Source organism: Panthera tigris, chromosome C2 (genome assembly GCF_018350195.1).
Source record: "Panthera tigris isolate Pti1 chromosome C2, P.tigris_Pti1_mat1.1, whole genome shotgun sequence".
Classification (NCBI taxonomy): domain Eukaryota; kingdom Metazoa; phylum Chordata; class Mammalia; order Carnivora; family Felidae; genus Panthera; species Panthera tigris.
Window position 1 is genome coordinate 119,755,672 of NC_056668.1, and position 24,733 is coordinate 119,780,404.

The 24,733-nt window shown below is 40.5% G+C and overlaps 1 protein-coding gene across 3 annotated transcripts in view; it reads left to right on the top strand.

Annotated features, from left to right (window-relative positions):
• The first annotated feature begins 271 nt into the window (after positions 1-271).
• The window catches only part of PCOLCE2 (procollagen C-endopeptidase enhancer 2), a 61,288-nt gene continuing 36,826 nt past the window's right edge, over positions 272-24,733 (top strand). Inside the window, exons 1-3 of one of the 3 annotated variants that reach the window (XM_042956855.1) lie at positions 1,472-1,544; positions 8,155-8,330; positions 23,701-23,703. Coding sequence is in view for 1 of the 3 variants with exons in the window: in XM_042956854.1 (XP_042812788.1) it covers positions 404-486; positions 1,436-1,544 (192 nt within the window). In the remaining 2 variants the exon portion in view is untranslated. Of the gene's footprint in view, positions 487-1,435; positions 1,545-8,154; positions 8,331-23,700; positions 23,704-24,733 lie in introns of those variants that run through there. The other 2 variants (XM_042956854.1, XM_042956856.1) reach the window with 2 other exon arrangements.

A 24,733-nucleotide genomic window follows, 5' to 3' on the forward strand; every position in this document is an offset into this window, starting at 1 on the left:
CAACTCCTCTGGGGAAATTAAGCGTCGAGTCAGCCTGCACCGTAATCGTCTTTAAAAGCACCCCCACCCGCCTGCCGAGCACACCCGGATACCTGGGCTGCCCCGCGGCTGCGTGTCTGTGTGTGTGTGCTTGTGCGCGCGCGCGCGCGCGGGCGTGTGTGTGTGTGTGTGTGAGAGAGAGAGAGAGAGAGAGAGAGAGAGAGAGAGAGAGAGAGAGAGAGGTGGGGGGGGGGGAGAGAAAGAGAGAAAGGCGGGGGGAGCAGCAGCCGGGGCGTGTGCGGCGTGCGAGCCTGTGTTTCTGCCCGAGTGTGCTGGAGTGTGAGCCTGGGGGGGTGGTGCGAGCCGGTGTGTGTACCGGCGTGCGCGCCGGGGTGGGAACGAGCCGCGTGCGTCTACACCGGCCATGAGGGGCGCGGGCGCCTGGGCCGCGCTCTGCCTGTTGCTGGCCGCCGCCGCGCAGCTGTCGCGGCAGCAGCCCCCGGAGAGGTAACGCGACCCCCACCCGGGCTCCCTCCCTTCCTACCTTCCTCCCGCTCTCCTGCAGCCAAGCCCGCAGCTTCCCTGCAGCCGCGTCGGGGCGCCCAGGGAACCAGCGCGCGACCCCGCGCTCACCCGGGCTCTGGCGTCCCCCGTCCCCGCGCCGGCTGTCCCCGGGCCGGGTCCCGAGCCCCCCAGCTCCGCCTGCCCCCGGTCCTGCCGCTGGCCGGGCCACCACGTGGCGGGGGCTGGAGCTGACCTGCGCCTCTTCTCCCCTAGTGCTTATGCGGGCGGAGGGAGGCACTGGGGCCCAAGTCTGTGGACTTTGCTTTTTTACTTCTGTTTTCCTCTCCCGGGCGGCTTGGCCCAGAGACATGAAGCCTTGGGGAAAACGAGTCGCGCGGCGCGCGCGGGCAACCGCACGCCACCTCCATCAGAAAGTTAACTCTTCGCCACCTCCATCAGAGCTGAGGGAGGGCCCTGGTCCTGGACTGGGGGACCCACTTTTGGCATCCCCTCTTCCACTTCCATCACCAGCCACCTCCGTTTGTAAATGGGAGGCCCTGCCAATGGTCAATGGAATTCAGAAAAGGAGAGAAGTAGGCATCTCTCCACATCTAGGAAATTAAAACTTTTTAATGTTAACCAATTGCTTGTTTATCCATTTACCATTTTCCTATAAGCTCTTACCACTATGTGGAGGATTTGCTTATGGATGGATGGATAAATAGATGTTGTGTTACTAGGATGGAGACAGATGGCAACTGGACTGAATGTTTTATTAGGCTATAATTTAAATATTCTAAAAGCTAGCAAGTATTTCAAATCCCGTATATAGTGCAGGCATTTATTAATCAATATTAACTTTATCCACATTTAATAGGCTACACCTTTCTGAAGTTGACTTTGGATTGTTAGACCCACTTTCAAATTAAATGTCCTTCTTTTATTTTCCCAGACCTGTTTTCACATGTGGCGGCATTCTTACTGGAGAGTCTGGATTTATTGGCAGCGAAGGTTTTCCTGGAGTGTACCCTCCAAATAGCAAATGTACTTGGAAAATAACAGTAAGCATTTTTTTAAGGGTATTCTCCTGGAAGTGGGTATTGGAAACAGTGGAAGGCTGTTGCATTTTTCCTCTGGTGTAAGGATCTAGGTAAGGGGCGAGTGCCTAAAATAGTGAAATGTTGGATTTACCTCAACTATGTGGGAGATTTTTATTAATAGAACTAGTGGCATCCTGTGTTAGTGATTAGAAAGGGCACAAGATAACTGTTGAAGGAATAAATTCTTAAAGCAGATGTGTTTCTGACAACTCATCCTGACTCAGTTGAGTTTCATAGATTGAAAATTAAGGCTGTTTTCAAAGGCCTGTTGTAATGACTTTTAGAATCCATTTGTTGCCTATGCCCTGCGTAAATGTCTCCTAGTGGAGAACAGAAGATCAAAGGTAATGCTCATCCCTGACTACTTTATACCCATTATGAGTAAAAGGGAAAAGAAAATGAAAAAAAAAAAAATCCCACTTAATGTTCCTGATTTAAAACCAACACTAATGGCAATCTGAGAATAGAGAATAATAATAATTGTGGAATAGGGCAGTAAAGTCTAAATATCAAACAAAGGCTAATAAAATGCCCATGCTGGTTAGTAATGGCATAGATTATGCCAAGTCAAGATAAGCAGTCAGATTTCCAGACAGCCATCTTAAAAAAAATAGTCTGGATTTAGAATCAGCTAGATTGAATCATCTTTCCAGTCAGTATGATGGTGAGTCTTTTTCATTTTTTCGTTGTTGGGAAGTTGTTTAGTAATTGAACACATTGGTTCACTGAGACCTTTATTCAGTCAGATTGTGCCACCGGCTGATTATAATTTTTAAAAGTAGCTCCCTCTTACTGAGCACTTACTGTTTCCTAGACACTATGCCAAGTAGTTAACTCACATACTCTCACTGAATCCTTGAAATCACTCTGAAAAGTAACTCTTTTGTACCCATTTTATGGATAGGAAACTGAGGCCTAGAACAATTATATAAGTTGACTTGATCAAACATTTGGTAAGTTCAGCTTTGCATAAAGTGAAACCTATTTTGTAATGGGGCATTTTTAACAAGGTCGTTTGACAGGCAATATGAGTGGTCCACTGCCTTAATATAAAACTTGGCTCCTGTATGTGTTGATGCTCCCCTATAAAATATTGACTGTCTGATGAACTGGTACATATTTCATTATGTTACTGCAACACATGGGGCCAGGAGAGAATGAGTCATAAGAAGTAGCTTTGAAATAGTGATATTAGTGTGAGCGTGAATAAGGCTTCAAAATAAACACGGAACTTGGTTTTCATATTATAGTTGTGTTTCAGTTGTAATTTAATGGCTTTAAGTTATACATGATCCAAGGAAATTAATGGCCAGGAGGCATCATGTGCCTACCAAGTAGAAATTCATGGTTGGCTATATATGGGGTATTATGGGCATAGTTGGTATGGCATCAAATGTCGATGGGAGGAGGGTGTCCAGTGAAAGTTTTCCTTGGTAAAGCAGTGGTGTGCTTAAGCAGAGGCCTGACTACCATATTCTTACGTGGGAGGAGGGGAAGTATAATGGATGTTCTGTTTGGATGCAATGTAAAAGTTAGGTGTATGGGCCCACCAGTCAGTCTTCCCTGGATTCACATTGTCATTCTATCACTGATAAATTGTGTGACCAGGATTTATCTTTCTTAAACCTCGGGATTGTAGGGCACCTGGGTGACTCTGTGCGTTAATCGCCTGACTTCGGCTCTGCTCATGATCTCGAAGTTCGTGAGATCGAGCTGTGTATCAGGCTCTGTGCTGACAGCTCAGAGCCTGGAGCCTGCTTCGGATTCTGTGTCTCCCTCTCTCTCTCTGTCCCTCCCCAACTCACACTCTGTCTCTCAAAAAATAAATGAACGTTAAAAAAAAAAAAAACCCAAACACCTCAGGATTGTTGTGAAATTAAAACCAATTAGTGCACGTAAAGGCCTTTGGCTCAGTGCCTGAGATATAATTTTCATTATCCTCATTATTGTTTGGTATTGACTTCTCCTTCCTTCTGACTTACAGTCGATATGGCAGATCACTCTTACCCACTTACTTCATTGGTTAAGCTGGGCTTGGCATCAGCTCAAAACAACTCAGACTTCTATGGAACAATCTTCTATATCTATATCTATATCTGTATCTATATCTATATCTATATCTAGGAAGACCTTATTTCTGCGGTTGGGTTCTATAATCATACTGAAGGTATTCTGTGTGAGTCAGGACTAGGTTAGCTTCCAGTAACAGAGACCCCTCATAACAATGGCTCAAACAGAAGTTTGGTTCTCTCTCACATAAAGGAATCTAGAGGTAGGCAATGCAAGGTTGGTGTGGCGGCTTCAAACCTTTAGGCACTCAGTATCTTTGTCTCTCCCTGTTAGGCCATACTTAGATGCGTGTTCAAGTTCCAGCCATCATGTTTCTGTTCTAGCCAAAATAAAGGAAGAAAAACAAGGGCATGTATCCTCCCTTTAAGGACATTGTACATAATTACATGCAGCTCTCCTCTTACATCTCATTGGCTGGTTTTTAGTTACATGGCACTTCTAGCTGCAAGAAAACTGAGAAATGAAGTCTTCATTTCAGGCATCCAGGTGCTCTGCTAAAATTCAAAAGTTTTCTTTTGAGTAAAAGTTTTCTATCAACTGTGGAAAGAAGGGAGAACAAGCAGACGACAAGCAGTCTCTGTGACATATTTATTTGTGGTTTTCTCAGGCTGCCTGAACTCATGTTCATGAAGGTGACTAACAAATGCCAGCCTTTTTTGGTGGAAGAAAAAAAAAAAGAAAAAAAATTTTTTTAGAAAGTATAGGTAATGTAGAAAAAAGGATTACACAACTTGATTTTCTACTTAAAAAAAGCTTAATAGTTTTCACTCTTAGCCAGTTGAGTTTATTCTATTCCAAGGGGCCTGTGTCTTTTGTGTTTGCATATGAGTAGCTACCAAGAACTTCCAGAGAAGCCCAGCACATTCTCCTGGTTATAATTACTGCCTCTGCTATTCCCAAAGGCCCTGAGTACTCTCAAGGTCTTAGTTTGACAACATTTTTATTTCTTCATATTTCACAGAGAATAGCACTAATTCATTTGTAAAAATCTTCTCAGTTCTTCTTCACAGTCCTCTAGTTTGTCGGAGTAGCAGAAGAGGACTTCGAGCTCCTGTACATCCTAGGGAACATAAAAAGAGGAGGACCGTGATATTGCTAAAATTAGTAATCCTGAGGTCTCTCATTCATTCAACAGATGTGTTTTGAGTGCTGGATACTATTTGGATTATGGCAGCAAACAATGCAGCCAAACTCCTTGCCCTCCCTCATGCAGCTAGCATTCTAGTTTGGGGAGATAAGCAATTAATATTTAAATAAACAAGTAAATAATAAGATATTAAGTAGTGAGAAATGCATTGTAAATATAAAATAGGGGTGCCTGGGTGCTCAGTCAGTTGAGCATCTGAACTCTTGATTTTGGCACGGGTCATGATCTCACGGTGAGATAGACCCCCTTGTCAGGCTCTATGCTGAGCTTGGTGCCTGCTTGGGATTCTCTGTCTCTCTCTCTCTGTCCCTCTTCCCCTCTTGCATGTACTTACTCTCTCTTTCTCACTCTCTCTCTAAAATTAAAAAAAAAATAGATACTACTCCACATCCATTAGGATGGCTATTATAAAAAAATAGAAAATAGCAAGTCTTGTTGGCAAGATGTAGAGAAATTTGAACCTTTGTGCATTGGTGGTGGGAATGTAAAATGATGCAGCTGCTGTGGAAAACAGTATGGCACTTTCTCAAAAAATTAAACCTAAAAAAAAGCAGAATGAAACCTATAAATACAGAGAACACACTGATGGTTGCCAGAGGGGAGGTGGGTGGAGGGATGGGCAAAATGGGTGAAGGCGAGTGGGGGATACAGGCTTCCAGTTATGGAATACATAAGTCATGGGATGAAAGGTACCACACAGGGAATACAGTCAGTGGTACTGTAATAACGTTGTATGGTGACAGATGGTAGCTATACTTGTGAGCACAGCATAGGGTGTAGAGTTGTCCAGTCACTATGTTGTACACTTGAAACTAATGTAACATTTGGGTGTCATTAATACTTCCATAAAAAAGAAAAACAAACATAGAATTATCATATTATCTAGCAATTCCATTTCTGGGTATATACCCCAAAGAAGTGCAAGCAGGGACTTGAGCAGATACCTATATATCCATGTTCATGGCAGGATTATTCACAGTAGCCAAAAGGTGGGAGTAACCCAAGTATCTTTCCACAGATGAACAAATAAGTAAAATGTGTAGACATACAAAGGAACACTATTCAGCCTTAAAAAGGGAATTCTGACACATGCCACAATATGGATGAACCTTGAAGACATTGTGCTAAGTGAAGTAAACCATCACAAAAGAACAAATAGTGCATGATTCTGTTTATATGAGGTATCTAGAGTAGTCAAATTCATAGAGTCAGAATGGCGGTTTTCAGGGGCTGCTGGGTGGGGAGTTAGTGTTTAATGGGTACAGAGTTTCACTTAGGGAAGATGAAAAAGTTTTGGAGATGGATGGTGGTGGTGATGGTTGCGCAACAATGAAAGGTCATTCTGGCTGCTGTATAGAATGAGTTGTAGGGAGTTAAGAATGGAACAGGGAGACCAATTAGGAAGCTAATGTGGCATCTAGGAGAGAGGAGATAGTGGAGTACACAAGGGCGGTAACAAAGGAGATGAAACATGGACTCTTCTGCCTAAAGCAGTTGGCTTAGCAGTTCTGAATGCAGTTAGGATGTAGTGGCACCAGCCAAGAGGCTGGATATACCGGGCTCAGGACCCTTGCTTGGCAGCTGCTCCAGACAGGGCTGAGCTCTGGTGTGGCCTCAGGGAAGGCGGTCTGTTAAAGGCTTTCCCAAAGCCGGAGGAGGATCAGTCCATTTTCCTGCTCCTGCAGTCAGTAAACCAAGAACGGAGTTTCTACTGGCTAATTCAATATAAATTTTATTAAAAGGGGCACCTGGGTGGCTCAGTTGGTTAAGCATCCAACTCTTGATTTTGGCTCAGGTCATGATCTCACGGTTTGTGAGGTCGAGCCCCTCATTGGGTTCTTCGCTGGTGGTATTGAGCCTACTTGGGATTCTCTTTCTCCCTCTCTCTGCCCACCCCCCTGCTCATGTGTGTGTGCATGTGCATACCCCCTCTCTCTCAAAATAAATGCACTTTAAAAAAATTAAACAAAATAAATTTATTGAAACATCACAGAGATGCCTCAAAATGGGAGTCTCAAGAGTGGTCCTAAAAGTCTAGTTCCCATAGTTGAAGAGGAATATTCTGCCTCTTGCTCCTTACCTTCCTCTCATCGTGGTTCTTCCAGACTGGAGATGTGTTCCCGCAAAGTGGCTGTCCCCACCAAATCGTTTTCATTGAACAACATCTTATTAGTAGGAGATTGAAGAGAGTCTAATGGTAGTATCTGTTTACTTTAAGAAAGTTGAATACTGCCTGTCACAACCAAACTTTCTGGCCAATTGTAATAGACTTTTCAGTATGGAAATACAGCTTACAGATTAGAAATTTAGATTTGTCCTTAAATTATAGTACTTTAAAATTTTCATAGCTAGTTCTTGGATAGCTGCACTGTCCCAAACACTGTCTACATTGGCTATTTAAATTAATTAGCCAAATTAATTTAAAAATTCAGTATCTAAATCACATTAGCCATATTTTTTTTTTTTTTTTTGTTTATCTTGAGAGACAGAGAGAGAGAGAGAGAGAGAGAATGAATCCCAAGCAGGCTACACGCTGACAGCTCAGAACCCAACCCAACACTCAATCCCACAACCCTGGGATCATGACCTGAGCCAAAACCAAGAGTTGAACGCTTAACTGACTGAGCCACCCAGGTGCCCCCACATTAGCCATATTTCAATTGTTCAGTAGCCATATATAGATAGTGGCTACCATATTGAGCAGTATATAATACGAATATTTCCCTCAACACGAAAACTTCTTTGGATAGTGAGGTTAATTTTACTCACGTAAAGGTATGTTCAGGACAGGGGTGCTCCGTGCTGCTTCGTTGTGCTTCTGCTTTGCAAGTGGAGAAGCTGACACTTGTTCTATGGAGAGTTGAAATTGTGACTGGAACTCAAGCCTCTTGACTCAGCTGCATCTTTCTGGCTGCAACTCTTGGTGACCTCAACTAGTCTTAGGTTTTACTAATTAATCTTACTGAATTTGTTCTCAAAAATGTACAGTTAGAGATTAAGCCAGAGAATTAGAGGGTTATGAAATTGTTAAATATTTTGTAATCCGTGATGGGGTAGAAGGTTTCTTAGTTTCCTGTGAGAGTTGATTTTTGGAACTGGAAGTTAAGGGGCATCTGTATAAAAAAATACTTATTTGACATAGGTGGTGAGGACAGGAGTTAGTCAAGTAGGATTTGAGAGCTAATGTACATAAAACTTTGGAAAATGGTGGTTGGTTCTTCTGAGGAGGTTTGGGTTGAGACAAAGTTCAGCTGAATTGATTTAAGGATGAGAACCAGTAACTCCACCTGTAGCCAGCCCTGTAACAGGAAACAAAGCTCTGAGTATTAACACTACGTGGACCCTCTATCGCAGTGGTCCTCCTGCTAGGTGCATGTGTGCATCGGGATCAGACGGTGCGGGAGACAGTAAGAGATCTCTGAGATCCCTAAATGAAGCAGAAAAGAGTGGACCATTGTGAACAAGAACACAGCGCGTGTGATGGAGTTCACTGCTGCGTTGACAAGACACATTTATGAAGAGCGCACCAGGTACGGTGCTAGGTGCTAGAGATATACAGATGAATATGTATGAGATGAAAACGTGGGGGGGCTGCCTGTGAAGACGTGTTCCCCAGGCTCCGAGTGGGAGTGAGGCTCCACAGGTAGCTCTGACACAAAGATCTCCATTCCGTTAATGGTTTCATTATAAATTCATTGCAAACTTGGCAAATCACCAATACTTTTTCTGTTCCTTTTCATCCATGACTTGTTCATTTTATAATCCCATAGTAGAGTCACAGATTCATATTGTTGGTTTGACACAGTTTTTGAATTAAAAAAAAATAGACGTTAGTAGCAAAATAATACCTTGTGAAAGCAACTATTCAGAGTTTGACTTGGGCTACATATGTTATGGCTGGTTAAGTGGAACCAGCTGAATCTTTGTTTATAGCAACTATGCAAATTAGAGGAAACTGGAAGCCTAGAACCTTCTGGGAAATCTTGAATAGATACGTAGGAATTGTTATTTTAAATTGGTTCCCAAAGTTAAAACTAAATGTGGCATCTGAGTGTGTTAGGCAGTTGCTGTCCTTATCTAACAGAAACAGCAGTTGGTATGTAGATACAGGTGAAAATGATTTGTGCTTAGATTTAAAGCTGGGCATGATTTACAAAAGTTTTTAAAATCAGATACTTCATATTATGTTGTCCTGTTGTTATAAATCAGCATTAGAATTCCAAAGTACTTATTTATTATTTATATCTCTTCTTTATTTCCAATTTTAGTATACGTGCTGCCAACGGAACACTTTTCTTTATTTCAAAAAAAAATTTTTTAAGGTATTGAAATTAGCCAATTATTGAAGGTTTCAGTTATTATTTTCAGCGGAAATCTGGCTTGGGAAAAATCAGCAAACGTTTGAGGAGTTTAAAATTTGGCAGTGGAGGTTCCTTTAACTCTGAATTAAATCATGTGGGAGTGTCAGAAGGTCACAGACCTTTGCCAGAAATGGGAGAACAATTATAGCAATGAATAGAATCACTTCCACTTAAACTAGAAGTGTGTGGCAAAATTTTCTTTAGCTAATTCATGCAGAAGAAAAAGCATAAATCCTATGTTGAAGATCTTCAGGCTCCCAGGTAATCCATGTACTGTCATTTTGATAACTATTCTTTCTTTTGAACTGGAATTAAATATACTGATGTGGAAATGGTGGGGTTCGGAGCCAATAGGCAAGAAAAAATTTTTGAGATGTCTTTGGTGCAAAAAGGTAGTTTTATTAAAGCACGGGGACAGACCTTGCGCAGAAAGAGCTGCACTGGGGTAGTGACAGGTGACTGATTATATACTTTCATGTTGGGAGGATGTTAGGGATAGCATAGGTCTCTAAGGAATTTGGAAGCAAGATTTCCAGGACCTTGAGGGGCTAGTTGTCAGGAAAAGGTCATTTACTACTGTCTAGTAAAAGCCTAGTCATGAGACCCTTCAGATGTGTATCAGTGGGCCATATGCTTGGAGGATGATTGCTAAACTCTGTCCTGGAGGTAGAGATAAAGGAAGTTTCCAAAGGAATTTTTATATGTTAACGTAGATTTATAGGATCCCGGGGGTCGGGATAATGTTAAGCTAAGATTGCCTTTTGCCTTTAGCAAAGTGTCATCATCGAGGTGGTTGAGTTCCTAGAGGAAGGTCACTCTGACTGTCTCAAGGACTTGTCAATGGGCTATAAGTTATAAGGAAATTTAATTTATTCCTTTTGTCTTTGATCAATACTAGTTATTTTATAGATTGTAGATATAAAATAATAATTTGTGGTTTTCAGCATACCTTCAAATACATTGTATCATTGTATTTCATTCCCATCCAATTCTGTGATGTCAGTGGCATACGTATCAGTATGCCCATTTCACATGTAGGGAAACTGAGGTCTAAAGAACTCATAACTTGGCAGTATTGTCATTCCTACACAGGTATGAAAAGACTAGCACAAAATTTTTCAGCTTATTAATACAAAGGCACTATCACAAGCTTACTTAGCAAATAAATTAACATTCACCTGATGCTTATTAAGCATCTGCTGTGAACTAAGCCTTGGTTGGGCCCTGGGGTAAAAAAGACAAGGCAAAGTTTCTGTCCTCAAGGAGTTTATAAACTGGTGGGGAGTTAGAGAAAACCAGTAGCAGTTATGTGTGTAAATAGCTACGATGCTCACTGTAAGTAGTTTTAAGTATTGATAATGTGGAATAAGTCTTATTTACATTTTTAAAAGATTATTGAATGTCTTAGATTATTATTGCTTTATGCAAAGCGTGAAAGATGTTAGGACCCATTTTATATCTGTGCTACTCTAAGACTTGAGAAATTGGTACTGTGTCCTTTGTTTGACATCATAGGGCCCTTTTACAACACCTGCTTTATATTTTCAAATATGTCTGATAAATAATCATATAAAGACATTCCTATACCATTGTCTTGGGGGTAGTTTTGCTAACTACATTTTAATGTGTGTTAAAGTCATCATACTGAATCTATCCTCCAAAAGCCTGATTAAATTTAAATGGATTTCACATTTTTAAAGAAATGATAGGTTAAAAATGTAGGTGGGATTTATATTTTCCCAATAACCTGCATATGGCTTCGTGAGAAGAAAGTCAGCAGTGGTGGGGCATGGGGTTGTGTGAAAATTGAAACAAATAATGATGTTCTACTAAGATCAGTGCTGGGTATATAATTTGAGAAAACAAATAGTGAATTTAGACAGGAACGCAACATTTAAGTCACTTAATTATACCTAAGAGTATAGCAAGAGGTTCTAAAATTGCTTTAACTATTATTTGCCTGGCATAACCACAGCAGGACAGATAGGGGAATGGAATTTTGGCCTTAAGCACATATTTCCTGGCTTTAAACTACATGTAGAATTTAGAATTATATAGAGACTTAAATTCCAATCTTAACTATGGGTTTTTTTTTTTTATGTACGCATATATTTGTTGGACTAGGCCTGGTTATTTCAGCTTCCTTGAATAGTAATTTAACCTGGTGCTTGACTTAATATTATTTACATCTAATTCCTTAGTAAAGATGGGAATAATTAACAGAGAATGTCTGCATACCCAAGCTTGAGGACCATATGAATGGGATAAGAGCACTATAGCTGTTTTTTGTTTGGGTTTTTTAATTAAGAGAGTATAATTCAGATACTTTGTGATTCTTAGGGCACTTACACTGTCCCGATTAGGTTTCAGTTGATAAGACATGGGAAGAACTAAAACATTTCCCTTGCTCCCTTAAATCTTCCTGGGAAGCAAGGAGAACACAAATCCCAAATAAATAAGCAAGGAGATAACATTTTCCCATTGGGACCTCAGTCCAGTTTTTCTAAATTTGCTTAGTTTTCTGCTTTTTTTAAAAGGGTTTCTGTTGCTTGTTTTTGTTTTGTTTTTCTTTGCTCGTTCACATGAAAATCAAATGTTTTTATTGATTGAAAACCTAATGTTATAAATGTGCTTATTTGTACTGCCTGCAGTTTTTAGTGCTGGGCTAAAGCAGAGCCTTAGAAAGGGCTTAATGAGTAGAAGGAAAATGAGACACCATGAAAACAAAGTCTTCATGTTTTTCTGAAAAAGATTGTCCTTACTAACATATTAGTGACCAAAAAGTCATTCTTTCCTGAACTATCACTTTAATAATGGAGCACAAAAATACCACACTTAAAACCTCTCTGTCAAAAAGCAGTATAAATTGAGAAGGCATTTAACAGAGGTAAAACACCCAGAAACGGTCTTAAAGAATGTATTATTAAGAAGACTGATGGAATCACTTTCACATTCCTTGCCCACCGCCAGAATTCAATTTATGATGTGAAATTATGGGCAAATAAGAATTGTTCCATAAATTTGCAGATTCCTCAAAATCTATCAAGAATTAACAATACCAAAAAAAAAAAAAAAAAAAAAAAAAAAAAAAAAAAAAAAGGAAGAGAGAGAGGTCTCATTTGTTGGCTTCTCTGTGCTGGAGACCAGAGAAGCATATAGGGGAGCTCCTAATTTTAAGGGTTCTCTTTTTCCCCACATTGTTCTGCCTAGTTAGGAAAGTGTTCCTGTGAATAGTTGCTGTCCCATGTTCCTGGCACAGTGAAGTTTCATATGTATAGATTATTGCTTCTTCATCTTATGAAAAATGTAATCACTACCTTTATCTTACACGGTTTCACCTTATAATTTAGCAGCTTTAACAACAGTGGCAATAGCTCTTTTGGGTATACTTGAATGTCTTACTCTAGGAACTTTGGAGAAAAGAAGTGTTTTCTTCAGATATATTATTTGTTAAATCATGATAGTCAATGTTGGCAAGTCTTTGGAAAACCAGTATAAACATCTAAAAATAAATGGAACACCCATAGAGAAGTGGGGAGTTGGAATTAAAACAGCACAAGCCCTGCCACTAAATATCACCTCTCTTTCATCCCCTCACCCCCAAGACACTCATGAGCACTGCAGATCATAAAATAGTGTTTCCCAAAATGTGGAGGGAGGGAGAGACTTTTTAGTCAGAGATGGGCTGTTCTGTGGATAAGGCTGACCAGAAGGGCACAGGGGAGCCAGTGGAGATAATTTTTCTGCTTATGCCTCCTAAAAATGAATTGATACGAGTCTGATTGCTAGACACAGACCTTCTAAAAGCCCTAGGCTGAGATTTACCTTCTCTGAAAAAAATCATAATTTATTCTTTAAAACCATTTTTAAAGTGTCTACCAGAGACCAGGTGCTGGGTTGGGCACAAAAGACTGCAATGGAAAGAAATCCATATCCCTGAATGAGAGGGGAGGAGACAAGGAGGCTCTTACTAGTGAGGGAGATGTCCCCAAAATGAATGACAATGACACAGGGTGATAAGTTTCATATCAAGGGTTGTATATGTGGCATTACTCAGTGACTAGAAGAATGGGCATTGGAAAGTCATACTGATACACTGTTCAGCTATTCACTAGGTATGTGATATACATTCCAGAACTTTCCACAGTTGTTTATCATGGTCAGACCTGCCCTGTAAGGGTAATGTGAGGATTGAAGGAGATAGTAGATGAAAGGTTCTTGGCACAGTGCTTGGTGCAAGCATGCACTCAATAAATGGTGGTGATGGTGATTTTTTTTTTTTTTTAACCTCTCTTCCAGGGCTGTAATAAGGCATAAAAGGGTGGTGTTTGTGTAGAACTTGTCTACAAGCCAGTGCATTTCATGCTGGATGGTAATCCCTTTGGGGCATGGCTAGCTCCCATTGGAAATACCCAATCCTACTCACTATGTCCTTTCTTCACTTAAAATATGATCTTTCATAAGACTGTCCACAGAAGTACTTCCAAACCTTCCCTGCTTTTCCTCAAGCCATGTCCCCTCAACCAAACACCTCCCGCCCAGCACCAACCAAAAGTGCCCCTTAACTTTTGAAACTAGGATATTTAGAAACAGAGAAAGGATTGTCAGTTAAAAATTGCAAATAATTTTCTATCTTTAGAGATAGGGACTTTAATTAACCTTTGGAGCCTCAAATCACCAGAATAGTCCCCGCTATTGACTTATTCCTAATAGAGACACCTCATGATAGAGTGGTTAAGAGTATAGTTCCTGGAGCCAGACTGCCTGGATTTAACTACCAGCTCCACTATTGTGGTGGTAAGTCTTTAAAGATGACCCCCCCCTCAATATCATATCTCACAATATCATACATCACAATATCATACCTTCACAATACCTCCTGGTATTCATGCCTTTTTCTAGTACCTCCAAACACTGAATCTGGGTTGGCCCTATGAAACAAACAGAGTAGGGCAGAAGTGATACTACATGACTTCTGGGACCAGGGTGTAAGAAATCTTAAAGCTTTTGCCTTAGTCTCTTAAAACATGCACTCTGGGGGAAGCTAGCTGCCATGTAAGGACCACCATGCTGTGAGGAAGCCCAAGCCAACCATGTAGAGATGCTTCATGGAGAGGGGGAGAGAGAGGACAGAGATGCCCAGACATCCCCCACTTATTCTAGTCTTCCTGGCTGAGGTGCCAGACGCTGGAGTAAAAAAGTAATCTTGGAGAACCAGCCCAGTTAAGCCTTCAGGTGACTCAAGTCCTAGCTGATAATTAATGATAGTTATATGAGATAATTCAAGCAAGAACAACCCAGCTGGGGCCAGTGAACTTACAGAACCATAAGAAATAAGAGCATATTGGGGTGCCTGGATGGCTTAGTCGGTTAAACATCCGACTCTTAATTTTGTCTCAGGTCATGATCTCATGATTCGTGAGCTTGAGCCCCATGTCCAGCTCTGTGCTGACAGCATGAAGTCTGCTTGGGATTCTCTCTCTCCCTCTGACTCTTCCTCTCTGCCCCTCCCCGGCTTGTGCTCACTCTCTCTCTCAAAATGAATTAAAAAAAAAAAAAAAAAAAAGAGTACATTGTTTTAAGCCACTGACTTTTGTGGTGGTTTTTATGTAGCAATAGATTACCAAAACAGTTACTTACTAGCTGTATGGCCTTGAGTTTATTAATCTTTCTGTGCCCCGGTTTCCTCATCTAATAAAATGTGGCTAAGAATATCCCTTACCTCATAGGATCACTTTGGGGATTTAGTTACTGAATGTACAGTATTAAGGTGACTTCGTAGAGAAAGAACCAGGGAAGTAAAGATCCTGACCCAACTCCCTTCCCTATTTGCAATTCCTGTTGGGGCTTCCCATGGCTACAAGCAACTGAAGGATAATTGTTGATGATTTCATTCAGATCAACCACCCAGGAAGGAGAGTAGGGTGGAAATAGGAGGAGAATGGACCTGGAGGGGCAAATAGAAGATATTTGACACAAAGAGCTCTATCAGCATTCACCAGAGAAGTGGAACCAGTAGGAGATATATATGCATATACATGCAGGCATATACACATAGAAAGATATACATGTGTACTTAGAAATACACATGCACACATGTACAAACATACATATACATACATACATAAAGAGATTTGTTCCAAGAATAGGCTTATGCGATTGTGATGGCTGGCAAGTCCGAAATTTGTGGAGAACGTGTTAGGCAGGAGGAGCTGATTCTACAGTGTTGAGACAGAGTTTCTTCTGAGATACCTCAGTTTTGCTGTTAAGGCCATTCAACTGATTGGATGAGGCCCACCCACATTATCAAGATAATCTCCTTAAAGTGAACTGATTGTAGATCACGTTTATGAAATGCCTTCATGGCAATACCTAGATTAGTGTTTGAATAACCGGATATTACAGCTTATCCAAGTTGACAATGTGAAACTAACTATCACAGAGCCACTGAAGGGTCTGGAGCAGGGGAGTGACAAGGGTCACCCTGGATGCTGTGTTGAGAACAGAGATTGGGGTGCAGGGGTGACAGTAGTGAAACTAGTTAGGAGGCCATCGATGTAGTTAGATGAGAGATGATGATGGTTTGGACCAGCATGGGAGCCAAGGAGGTGGTGAGGGATAGTCAGTTTCTGGATGTACTTTAAAATAGAGCCAAAAAAGAATTGCTGGTGGACAAAATGTGGGGAGGAAGAAAAAGAGGAATCAGGGATGGCTTCACAGTTACTGACCCGTGCAAAGTGGAAGGATGGAGGTGCGATTCATCAACCATGACAGGGAGGCCAGGGCAAAGCAGATTTCATGGGGGTGGTCAGATGTTCTGTTTTGACACGTTAAGCTCAGGTGTACATCAGATCCCACAGTGAAATGCCATTCCAAATACTACTCATCCAGCAGAGAGAACAGGTGGCAGGTAACAGTTTACTCCCTATTCTTCAATAAGTGCTTTAGGAAGTAACAAAAAATAGAAACTATCAAATGGCGGCAGGTGAGGTTCAAGAGACTGGGTGCAGACATGACTATGTTTAGGTGTGGTGGCAGCTGAAGATAAAGGTGCTTATGCAAGTGTTTGAAATAAAAAATAGTATGTAGTAAACCAACAATCAGTGTTTCACTTCACTGTTAATGTCAGTAAAGACATTTCTTTTATTGCAAATACACCTGCTCTGGTGTATTATAGCAATAAATCCTGTTTCTTGCAAGCCTAAAGCTATCATTCAGAGCCAAATGCCACTATTTTACGTTGAAAATAAAGTATTGGAATCTTTTGAGTTTGAATTGTACAAAGGGTTTGGTTGCTTGAGAGTTTGGCATACTCCCAACACTGGATGTTTTTCTTCACTTTTCAGAAAAATAAATCAATAACTTGTTATTGGGCATATTTTCAAGCCACACCTAAATGCTGGGGCAGAACATGAAAAATACTTTCTGGAGTTAAATGTTATCAGACACAGAATCAGGAATCCATTCACTGCTATTGCCCAGATTGAAACAGTCAGCTTTCTAGGTCTTGAGTGTGATATGTCCATCAGCCTAACATTTTACAGAATGCTGCAGTTGATAATGAGAAATGACCTCATTTTTCTGGGTCCTCATTTGATTCGACTACCCAGAACTATGTGACAAAGCCAGCAGACACTTGCTGCCTTTCTTGACATCCTATTATTCTTAGTTAGGCTTTTCTAACTTGTAGTACTAAAAATAAAAAATAAAACTGACTGCTGTTGGGACTACTATTCCAATGTATTGGCCTACTTTGGAATCATCCTCTTGTTTATGTGAAAATAGTTTTAATTGTAAGATAGTAAATTTAATTTTGGACTTTTTTAAAAATATTTTTTTAATAGTCCACAGACCGTGAGACCATGACGTGAGCAGAATTTGGAAGCCTAACCAGCTGAGCCACCCAGGCACCCCTAATTTTAGACTTTTAAAAACAGGCCTAAAATTGACAAATTATGTATATTCCCATTAGCCATTAAATGGTCTATGAGCAGTGTGCCTGGCTGGCTCAGTAGGAGGCGCACACAACTCTTCGTCTTGGGGTCATAAGTTTGAGCCCCATGTTGGGTGTAGAGATTACTTAAATAAACAAAACTTAAAAAAAAAAAAAAAAAAAAGAGTGGCGCCTGGGTGGCTCAGTTGGTTGAGCATCCGACTTTGGCTCAGGTCATCTTACCACTTGTGAGTTCGAGCCCTGCGTTGGACTCTGTGCTGACAGCTCAGAGCTTGGAGCCTGCTTCGGATTTTGTGTCTCCCTCTCTCTCTGCCCCTCTCCTGCTCATACTGTCTCTTTCTGTCAAAAATAAATAAACGTTAAAAAAATTTTTTTAAAAAGAAAGAAAGAAATGGAAGAAATGAATAAATGAATGAATGAACGCAGTTACCTTTGTCCTTTCCTTAAAGCCTAGCACATGACTTGACACATAGTAGGTACTTGATAAATATTTGATTAATTTATTGAAAAAAATGGGTTCGGGGCGCCTGGGTGACTCAGTCGGTTAAAAACGCGTCCAACTTCAGCTCAGGTCATGATCTTGCGGTTTGTGAGTTTGAGCCCCACATCAGGCTCTGTGCTGACAGCTCAGAGCCTGGAGCCTGCTTCAGATTCTGTTTCTCCCTGTCTCTCTGACTCTCCCCCACTTGTGCTCTCTCTGTCTCTCTCTCTCAAAAAAAAAAAAAGTGAATAAATAAAAAAAAAAATGGGATTGCTTTTCTGGGAAAAACAAAAGAATTATCATTGTTCCTTTGTGGTCCTTGCCCCCCGCCCCCTCAAGTAACTTACATTCATTTGTGAAGAGTTTGCAGCCTTTGCACTTGTGAGTTTTACCAGTGACAGGTTTTCATCAACCATTGTGCTTCATTTTTCTCACTTGTGTGGCATACTTTTCTGAGCCGGGGCCAAGAACCAACCACACGTCATAGCCCTCCATGACAATTAAGCTTTAGCTCCTTTGGGAAACTATCAAGTTACCCACTGATATCTTCCACTTTTATGTATATGTGGAGTGGCTGTTATTTCTAATTAAAGATACAGTTGATACTAATAAGACAAGATAAATTGGATATGGCATGTAAAAAATTATGCGATTTTTATAATAGATCACAGAGTGATTTCAAACTTTTCCCAAATAGCAGGTTTCAAGTTTGCACAATGATGCGGATGACACTTAGCTAGTAGCTTTGTTGTGATAGATAATGCTTGTAATTTTAGCCAGCATTTACTGAGCATTAAGTAAGAGGCAAGCACTGTTCTAAGTACAATAAATTGATAGATATATGTTTCTGCCACCTGCAGGGCACTCTGTATTTCTGCTTGTTTTAGTTTTGGGTTTTTTCTTTTTAGGCATACTTTACATATAATGCACAAATCTTAAATATGCAATTCAATGTCTTTGACAAATTCAAACACCTGTCTAAATGACACCTTCATCAAAATAAATGTTTTCAGCACCCAGAACCTTCCTTCCCTCTTACTCCTTTGCAGCCAATTCCCCATCCTTCCAAGAGGCAAGTAGCATAGATTAGCAATTTTTCCAATTCTAGGACTTCATAAAAACAATAATATGGAATGTGCTTTTTTCCTTCACAATTTCCTCACTGTAATGTTTTTGGATTTATCCACATTATTGTATTAGTAGTTTGTTCCTTTTATTGCTAATTATTATTCTACTATGTGAATATACCAGTTTGTTTATCCATTCTCCTATCAATGGACATTTGTGCTTTTTTTTCAAATTTGGGCTATTATGAATAAAGCTGCTACAAACCTTCTTGTATAAGGCTTTTTATGCACGTATGTTTTCTTTTCTCCTGGAAGGATACCTGAGAGTGGAATTGCTGACTCATGGGATAGGTGTATGTTTAACTTTGTAAGAAATTACCAGCTCAGTTTCCAACATGATGACCATTTTACCCTCCCACCAGTAATGGTAGGAAGTTACGTTTGCTCCGCATCCTGGCATTTGGTGTCATCAGTCTTTCTAATTTTGGCTGTTCTAGCAGGTGTGTAGTTAATGTCTTACTGTGATTCTACTTTGCATTTCCCTATTGGCTAATGAGGTTGAATGCTTTTCGCATGCATATTGGTCTGTCTTTGTGAAGTGTCCATTCAAGTCTTTTGCCCATGTTTTTTATTGGAGTATTTTGTCTTTTATCATCAAGCTGTATGAGTTCTTTATTCTGAATATAAGTTCTTTGTCAGATGTATGTATTGCAAATATTTTCTTCCCATCTGTGGTTTATCTACTCATTTTGTTAATGGTATCCTTCGATGCACAGAAATTTAAAAATTTTTGAAGTCCAGTGGGTCAGTTTGTACTCTTGTAGTTAGTGCTTTCTTGTTGTCCAGGATAATAAAGTATTCTTCTATATTTTCTTCCAGAAGTTTGTAGGTTTAGCATTTACATTTATGTCTGTGATCTGTCTCAAATGAATTTGTGTGTAGTGTGAGGTGGGAGTCAACATTTGTATTTTTCTGTGTGGATTTCCAGTTTTTCCAACATCCTTTGGTGAAAAGACTGACCTTTTACCCATTGAAGTGCTTTGCCACCTTTGCCAGAAATTGATTGACCATATAAGTGGGGCTCTATTTCTGGACTCTCTATTCTAGACTATTGATCTGTTTGCCTTCTTGACTGTTTTGCCATTGCCATTCGCTCATTGCCATTGCCAAACTTTATTAGTAGTTAGGTTTCAGGAAGTCAAAAGTTATGCGTGGATTTTCAACTGCACAGGGAGTCGGGGGCCCTAACCTTGTTGTTCAAGAGTCAACTGTATATCATGAGTTAACATGCTGATTGCATAATATTCATATTTGTAGTTATTTCTAAAGCTTTCCTATATGTTTTAATTGTTGCTCTTTCATACTGTCCTCCGAAAAACAGTGAGAGGCCTTCCATCCTTAGCAGGGTGTTGTTTCTTTTTATAATTTGCAGAATTGTTGCTATGGAGAAATTAAAGTGAGAAGCCCATGTTCCTAGCCAATGGATTCTTTAGGAGATGCTGTTGTCAGCTCACTGTTATTTTGTAGAGTAACCTCGTTAAACAAGCTTGTTAGGGGTGCCTGGCCTCTCCTCCTTGGCATGAAATGGGTGTATGAAACCAGATTTTGCAGGGTGACTTAGATACTTATCTTTACTTCAAGTTAAGTTTTGATGCTTTTCTTTGTCTTTTAAAAGTGTTTTAGGATTGACAGTTTACAAACCAGGCAAAAGATTTCAACAGACATTTCAGCAAAGAAGATATATGAGTGGCCAATAAGCACACGAAGAGATGTTCAGACATTAAGGAAACGCAGCTCAAAAGCACAATGAGATAGCACTTCACCTCCACTAGGATGACTATCATAAATACAAATAAACAAACAGATAATAATGGTTAAGGGTTGTTAAGGATGTAGAGAAATTGCACCTCTTATACATTAATGGTAGGAATGTAAACTAGCATAGCCGCTTTGGAAAACATAGTCTTTTAAAGTTAAACATTTACCATATGACCCAGCAGTTGCACTCTTAGGTGTAAGAAAAATGAACATACACATCCCCATAAAAGTTTGCACAAAGGTGTTCATAAAAGCATCACTAATAATAGCCAAAAAGTGGGTATGTATATATCCACCAATTGATGAATGGATAAATAATAGTGATATATCCATACAATGAAATATTAATTATCCATTTAAAAAAACACAAGATAATGCCTCCCTTCAACATCCTCCATCACTTCAGGCAGCTGAGGGCTTTGAGGAAAAGGTGCGTGGTGAAACTTGGGTTCTCTCATTTTATGAGCAATCTCAAGATTTGCAGTTGAAGAAACAAGGACAGACAGGGATACCATGGAGGAAGTGCCAGGCATGTTTGAACATAATTACCTCTCCCTCCCCATAATGTTTCAAGCCATCTGTGCCACTTATGTGCATTCTGGACTAGTGAGTTCATTCTGAGCCTCTCCAATTTACTCTTTCCTATCCACTAGTGTCTTTTTTGTGTGATTTTTTTCCCTAAATGTGTTGTTGTCACAGAACATTTAATTTAAATGTCACACCATCTGAGCAAAATGACTCACTGTCTTTTCTCTTGCTGACTAAACTCTCCTCTGGGAATCCTGAGGTTTTTCTCAAATAGAACGTTTATCCACTTTTCTTTTGTTTTTAATTTCATTTACATTTTTTTTTTTTTTTTTTGAAAAGCTTTCTTGGGGTGGTCTGAGTGGAGGAGAATTTGTAAACAAAGTTTGCTAGGTTGTTGGTAGGTTTGGGACAGAGAGTGGTGGAAAGAATGGAGGTGCCTCCTTTGTTTATGCTACTAACCACCATCCCCAGGACATGCCCTTTGGGTTGTGGCTTCTGGCATCTCTGAGCCCTTCACACACCCTCTTTCTTACCCTTTCCTTGTGGCTACGCATTTGTGAGACATCTGGCTAGTATAAGAGTCTTCTGTGGCCTCAGACTGTTTTCTCTTGTAAAAGTTTTTCCATGTTCTCTTTGCTGACAGAACTACACCTTTTAAAACCTTCCCTCCTCAAACCATCATTCTAACTGCGCTTTGATACTGAAATACATGCCTCTAATATCTTAAACTTGACACATTCAAAACCAAACTTATGCCCTCAGTCCTTCCTCACTGCTTTCCTCTAAAACAAAACAACATGAAACCTCTCTTTCCACTGCCATTCTAATGTGAATGGTGCCTGGGGGCTTGAAATCTTGAGGTTGGTGTTGTTGAGGCACCTCTCTGTTCCCCTCCCCTTTTTAATGTTTATTTATTTTTGAGAGAGAGAGAGAGAGACAGAGCACAGGAGTGCAAGCACAAGCTGGGGAGGGGCAGAGAGAGAGGGGAACAGAGGAACCCAAGCAGGCTCTGTGCTGACAGCAGTGAATCCAGTGTGGGGCTTGAACTCGTGAGCTGCGAGATCATGACCTGAGCCGATATCAGACACTTAACTGAGTGAGCCACCCAGGTGCCCCCACTCATCTCATCTCCACCACTTTAAGTGAACCCAGCTTCTCCTTGTAAATGTTCATGGTGAAATTAAAACAGCAATGAGATCTCATTGTTTTGCCCGCCTGATTGATAACTATTGGCAGCAGCAGTGTAGTTGAGGGTGTGAAAAATGGGGATGGGAATAAATTCAGCTTTTCTTGGCAATATGCTGTTATAATCTAAAATTCCTATTTTCCTTGACTTAGCAAATAACATTTCTAGGAATTTATTCAACAGAAATATTCCCTTAAACATAGGATGGTTTATATAATTGTGCTCATAACAGCATTATTTATATTAATAAAAAATGAGAAACATGCTAAATATAGAAAAAGATGTGATTGTTCCTATAAATTATGGTACAGGTGTACCTTAGAATAGCATAAAGTCATTAAAAATGGTAATATAGCTGTCTTGCAGTTATTTTGAATCCTCTAGCATCAGGCATAATTGTTGGTATTATAGGTGCTTAACAGAATCTGGCTTTTATTTTTTAAATATGCTCTTACCTATAATTTTACAATGTTTTTAAAAAAATGTTTTTAATGTATATTTTTGAGAGAGACAGAGCACAAGTGGGGGAGGGGCAGAGAGAGATGGGAGTTACAGAATCCGAAGTAGGTTCCAGGCTCTGAATTGTCAGCACAGAGCCAGACACAGGGCTCGAACTCCCCAACCACGAGATCATGACCTGAGCCGAAGTCGGACGCTTAACCGACTGAGCCACCCAGGAGCCCCTAATTTTACAGTGCTATACCTTATATACTCTTGTAAATAACCTAGGAACATAGTGTTATATTATTCTTATTACTTTTTAATAAAAATCATCATAGTGACTTCTGGTTAAGCGTGGTGGGTTAAACACATGTGTTTATTTCTGTCCTTTCTCAAAATCCCACCAAAATTACAGTAAGGAAATTTAAAAGTTTAAACCCACAAAGACAAAAGGGACCTGGAATGGAATTAACAGAAGAGAGATACCAATAAAATTTTGGAAGATAAAAAAGCAGATGGTCAGTGGTAACTGGATTGGCAGAGGAGAGAAGAGGGGAAAGTCAATGTATCTGCCAGAGGGGAGGGGCGGTACCCAAGAGAAGCAAGCTGATCTGTGCCCCATAATCCCTGCAAGGCTCAGGAATTGGAGGCCCCGCATTTCTTGGAAGACCCCAGAGCAGGGGTGGTTGGAGTTATGTTTGAAAACCTTTTAAGAGCAATTAGCCTTCAAGGTTCCCTCCTTTGCTCCAAGCAGTAAGAGGGCAGTCTCCTTTCCCGTCACAGCAGGGCTTGTTCTCTGAGAACCAGAGGGGCTCTGGACTTGTAACTAACTGCAAAGCCAGCAGATAGGGCCAGGCTGAGGTATGGCACTGAAAACAGGTTAATGAAATTATGTCTACACACTGAATGGTGAGGCCCTCCCAACCACCTTTCTCCCTGCTCCTCCCAAGAAAACAGCAGCAAGGTTTTAACCCTCAGGCAAGACATTGAAAGATTTTAGAGAAAACAAAGAGCCCTTCAGATAGGACCTCCAGATAATTTGGGAGACCCAGTGAAAAAGCCAGCCTGTCCCCAGTCACATTATGGGGACAAGCCCTGCCATAGAGCTTCCAGTCAGCCTCACTTCAGCTCTGAATATGAATAGATAGTCAGGGGTTGCTGGACCTTTGTAGAAAGCCTCTAACATGAAAGGGTGGAGCCCCAAACACGAAAAACAAACATACAAACAAAAATAAGGAAACAGAGACAAAACACAGGGCAGAAGAAAATTTTATTTTATTTTATTTTTATTTTTTTTTAACGTTTATTTATTTTTGAGACAGAGAGAGACAAAGCATGAACGGGGGAGGGTCAGAGAGAGGGAGACACAGAATCTGAAACAGGCTCCAGGCTCGGAGCTGTCAGCACAGAGCCCGACACGGGGCTCGAACTCACGGACCGCGAGATCATGACCTGAGCCGAAGTCGGCCGCTTAACCGACTGAGCCACCCAGGCGCCCCCAAAAGAAAATTTTAAAATGATTATTATCCTTAGATCAGAAGAGGTATTGTGTGTGTAAAAATAAAACAATGCCAAGAAAAAAAGAAAAAGAAAATAAGATAAAAACACAGTTGGAATATAATAAGTGGAAATGGAAAACATTGATAAACTTGAAGAAGATACCTCAGAAAAGAGAACAAAAGGAGGGGAGATGAACTATTGGAGAGGAAAGATAAGAAAATGAGAGGATCTATTCAGGAAGCCCCATCTGACTAATGAGAGTTCTAGGGGAAAAGAATGGAGAATATGAAGGGGAGGGAATAAAGAGATACTACTCAGCACAGTGAATGGAAAAAGACAAACACCAAGGCACACTTTTGTTCAACTTAGATGAGAAAATCCTACAAGCTTCTAGAGGAGGGGAAAGTCACATAGAAAGGGAAAAGAACAACATCAGCCTATTAGAAACTAGAAGGCAGTGGAATGATGTCCTAAAAATTCTGATGAAACGGGTGCCTGGGTAGGTTAGTCGGTTAAGCGTCTGACTCTTGGTTTCAGCTCAGGTCATAATCTCACAGTTCGTGGGTTTGAGCCCCACATCTGGCTCTGTGCTGATGG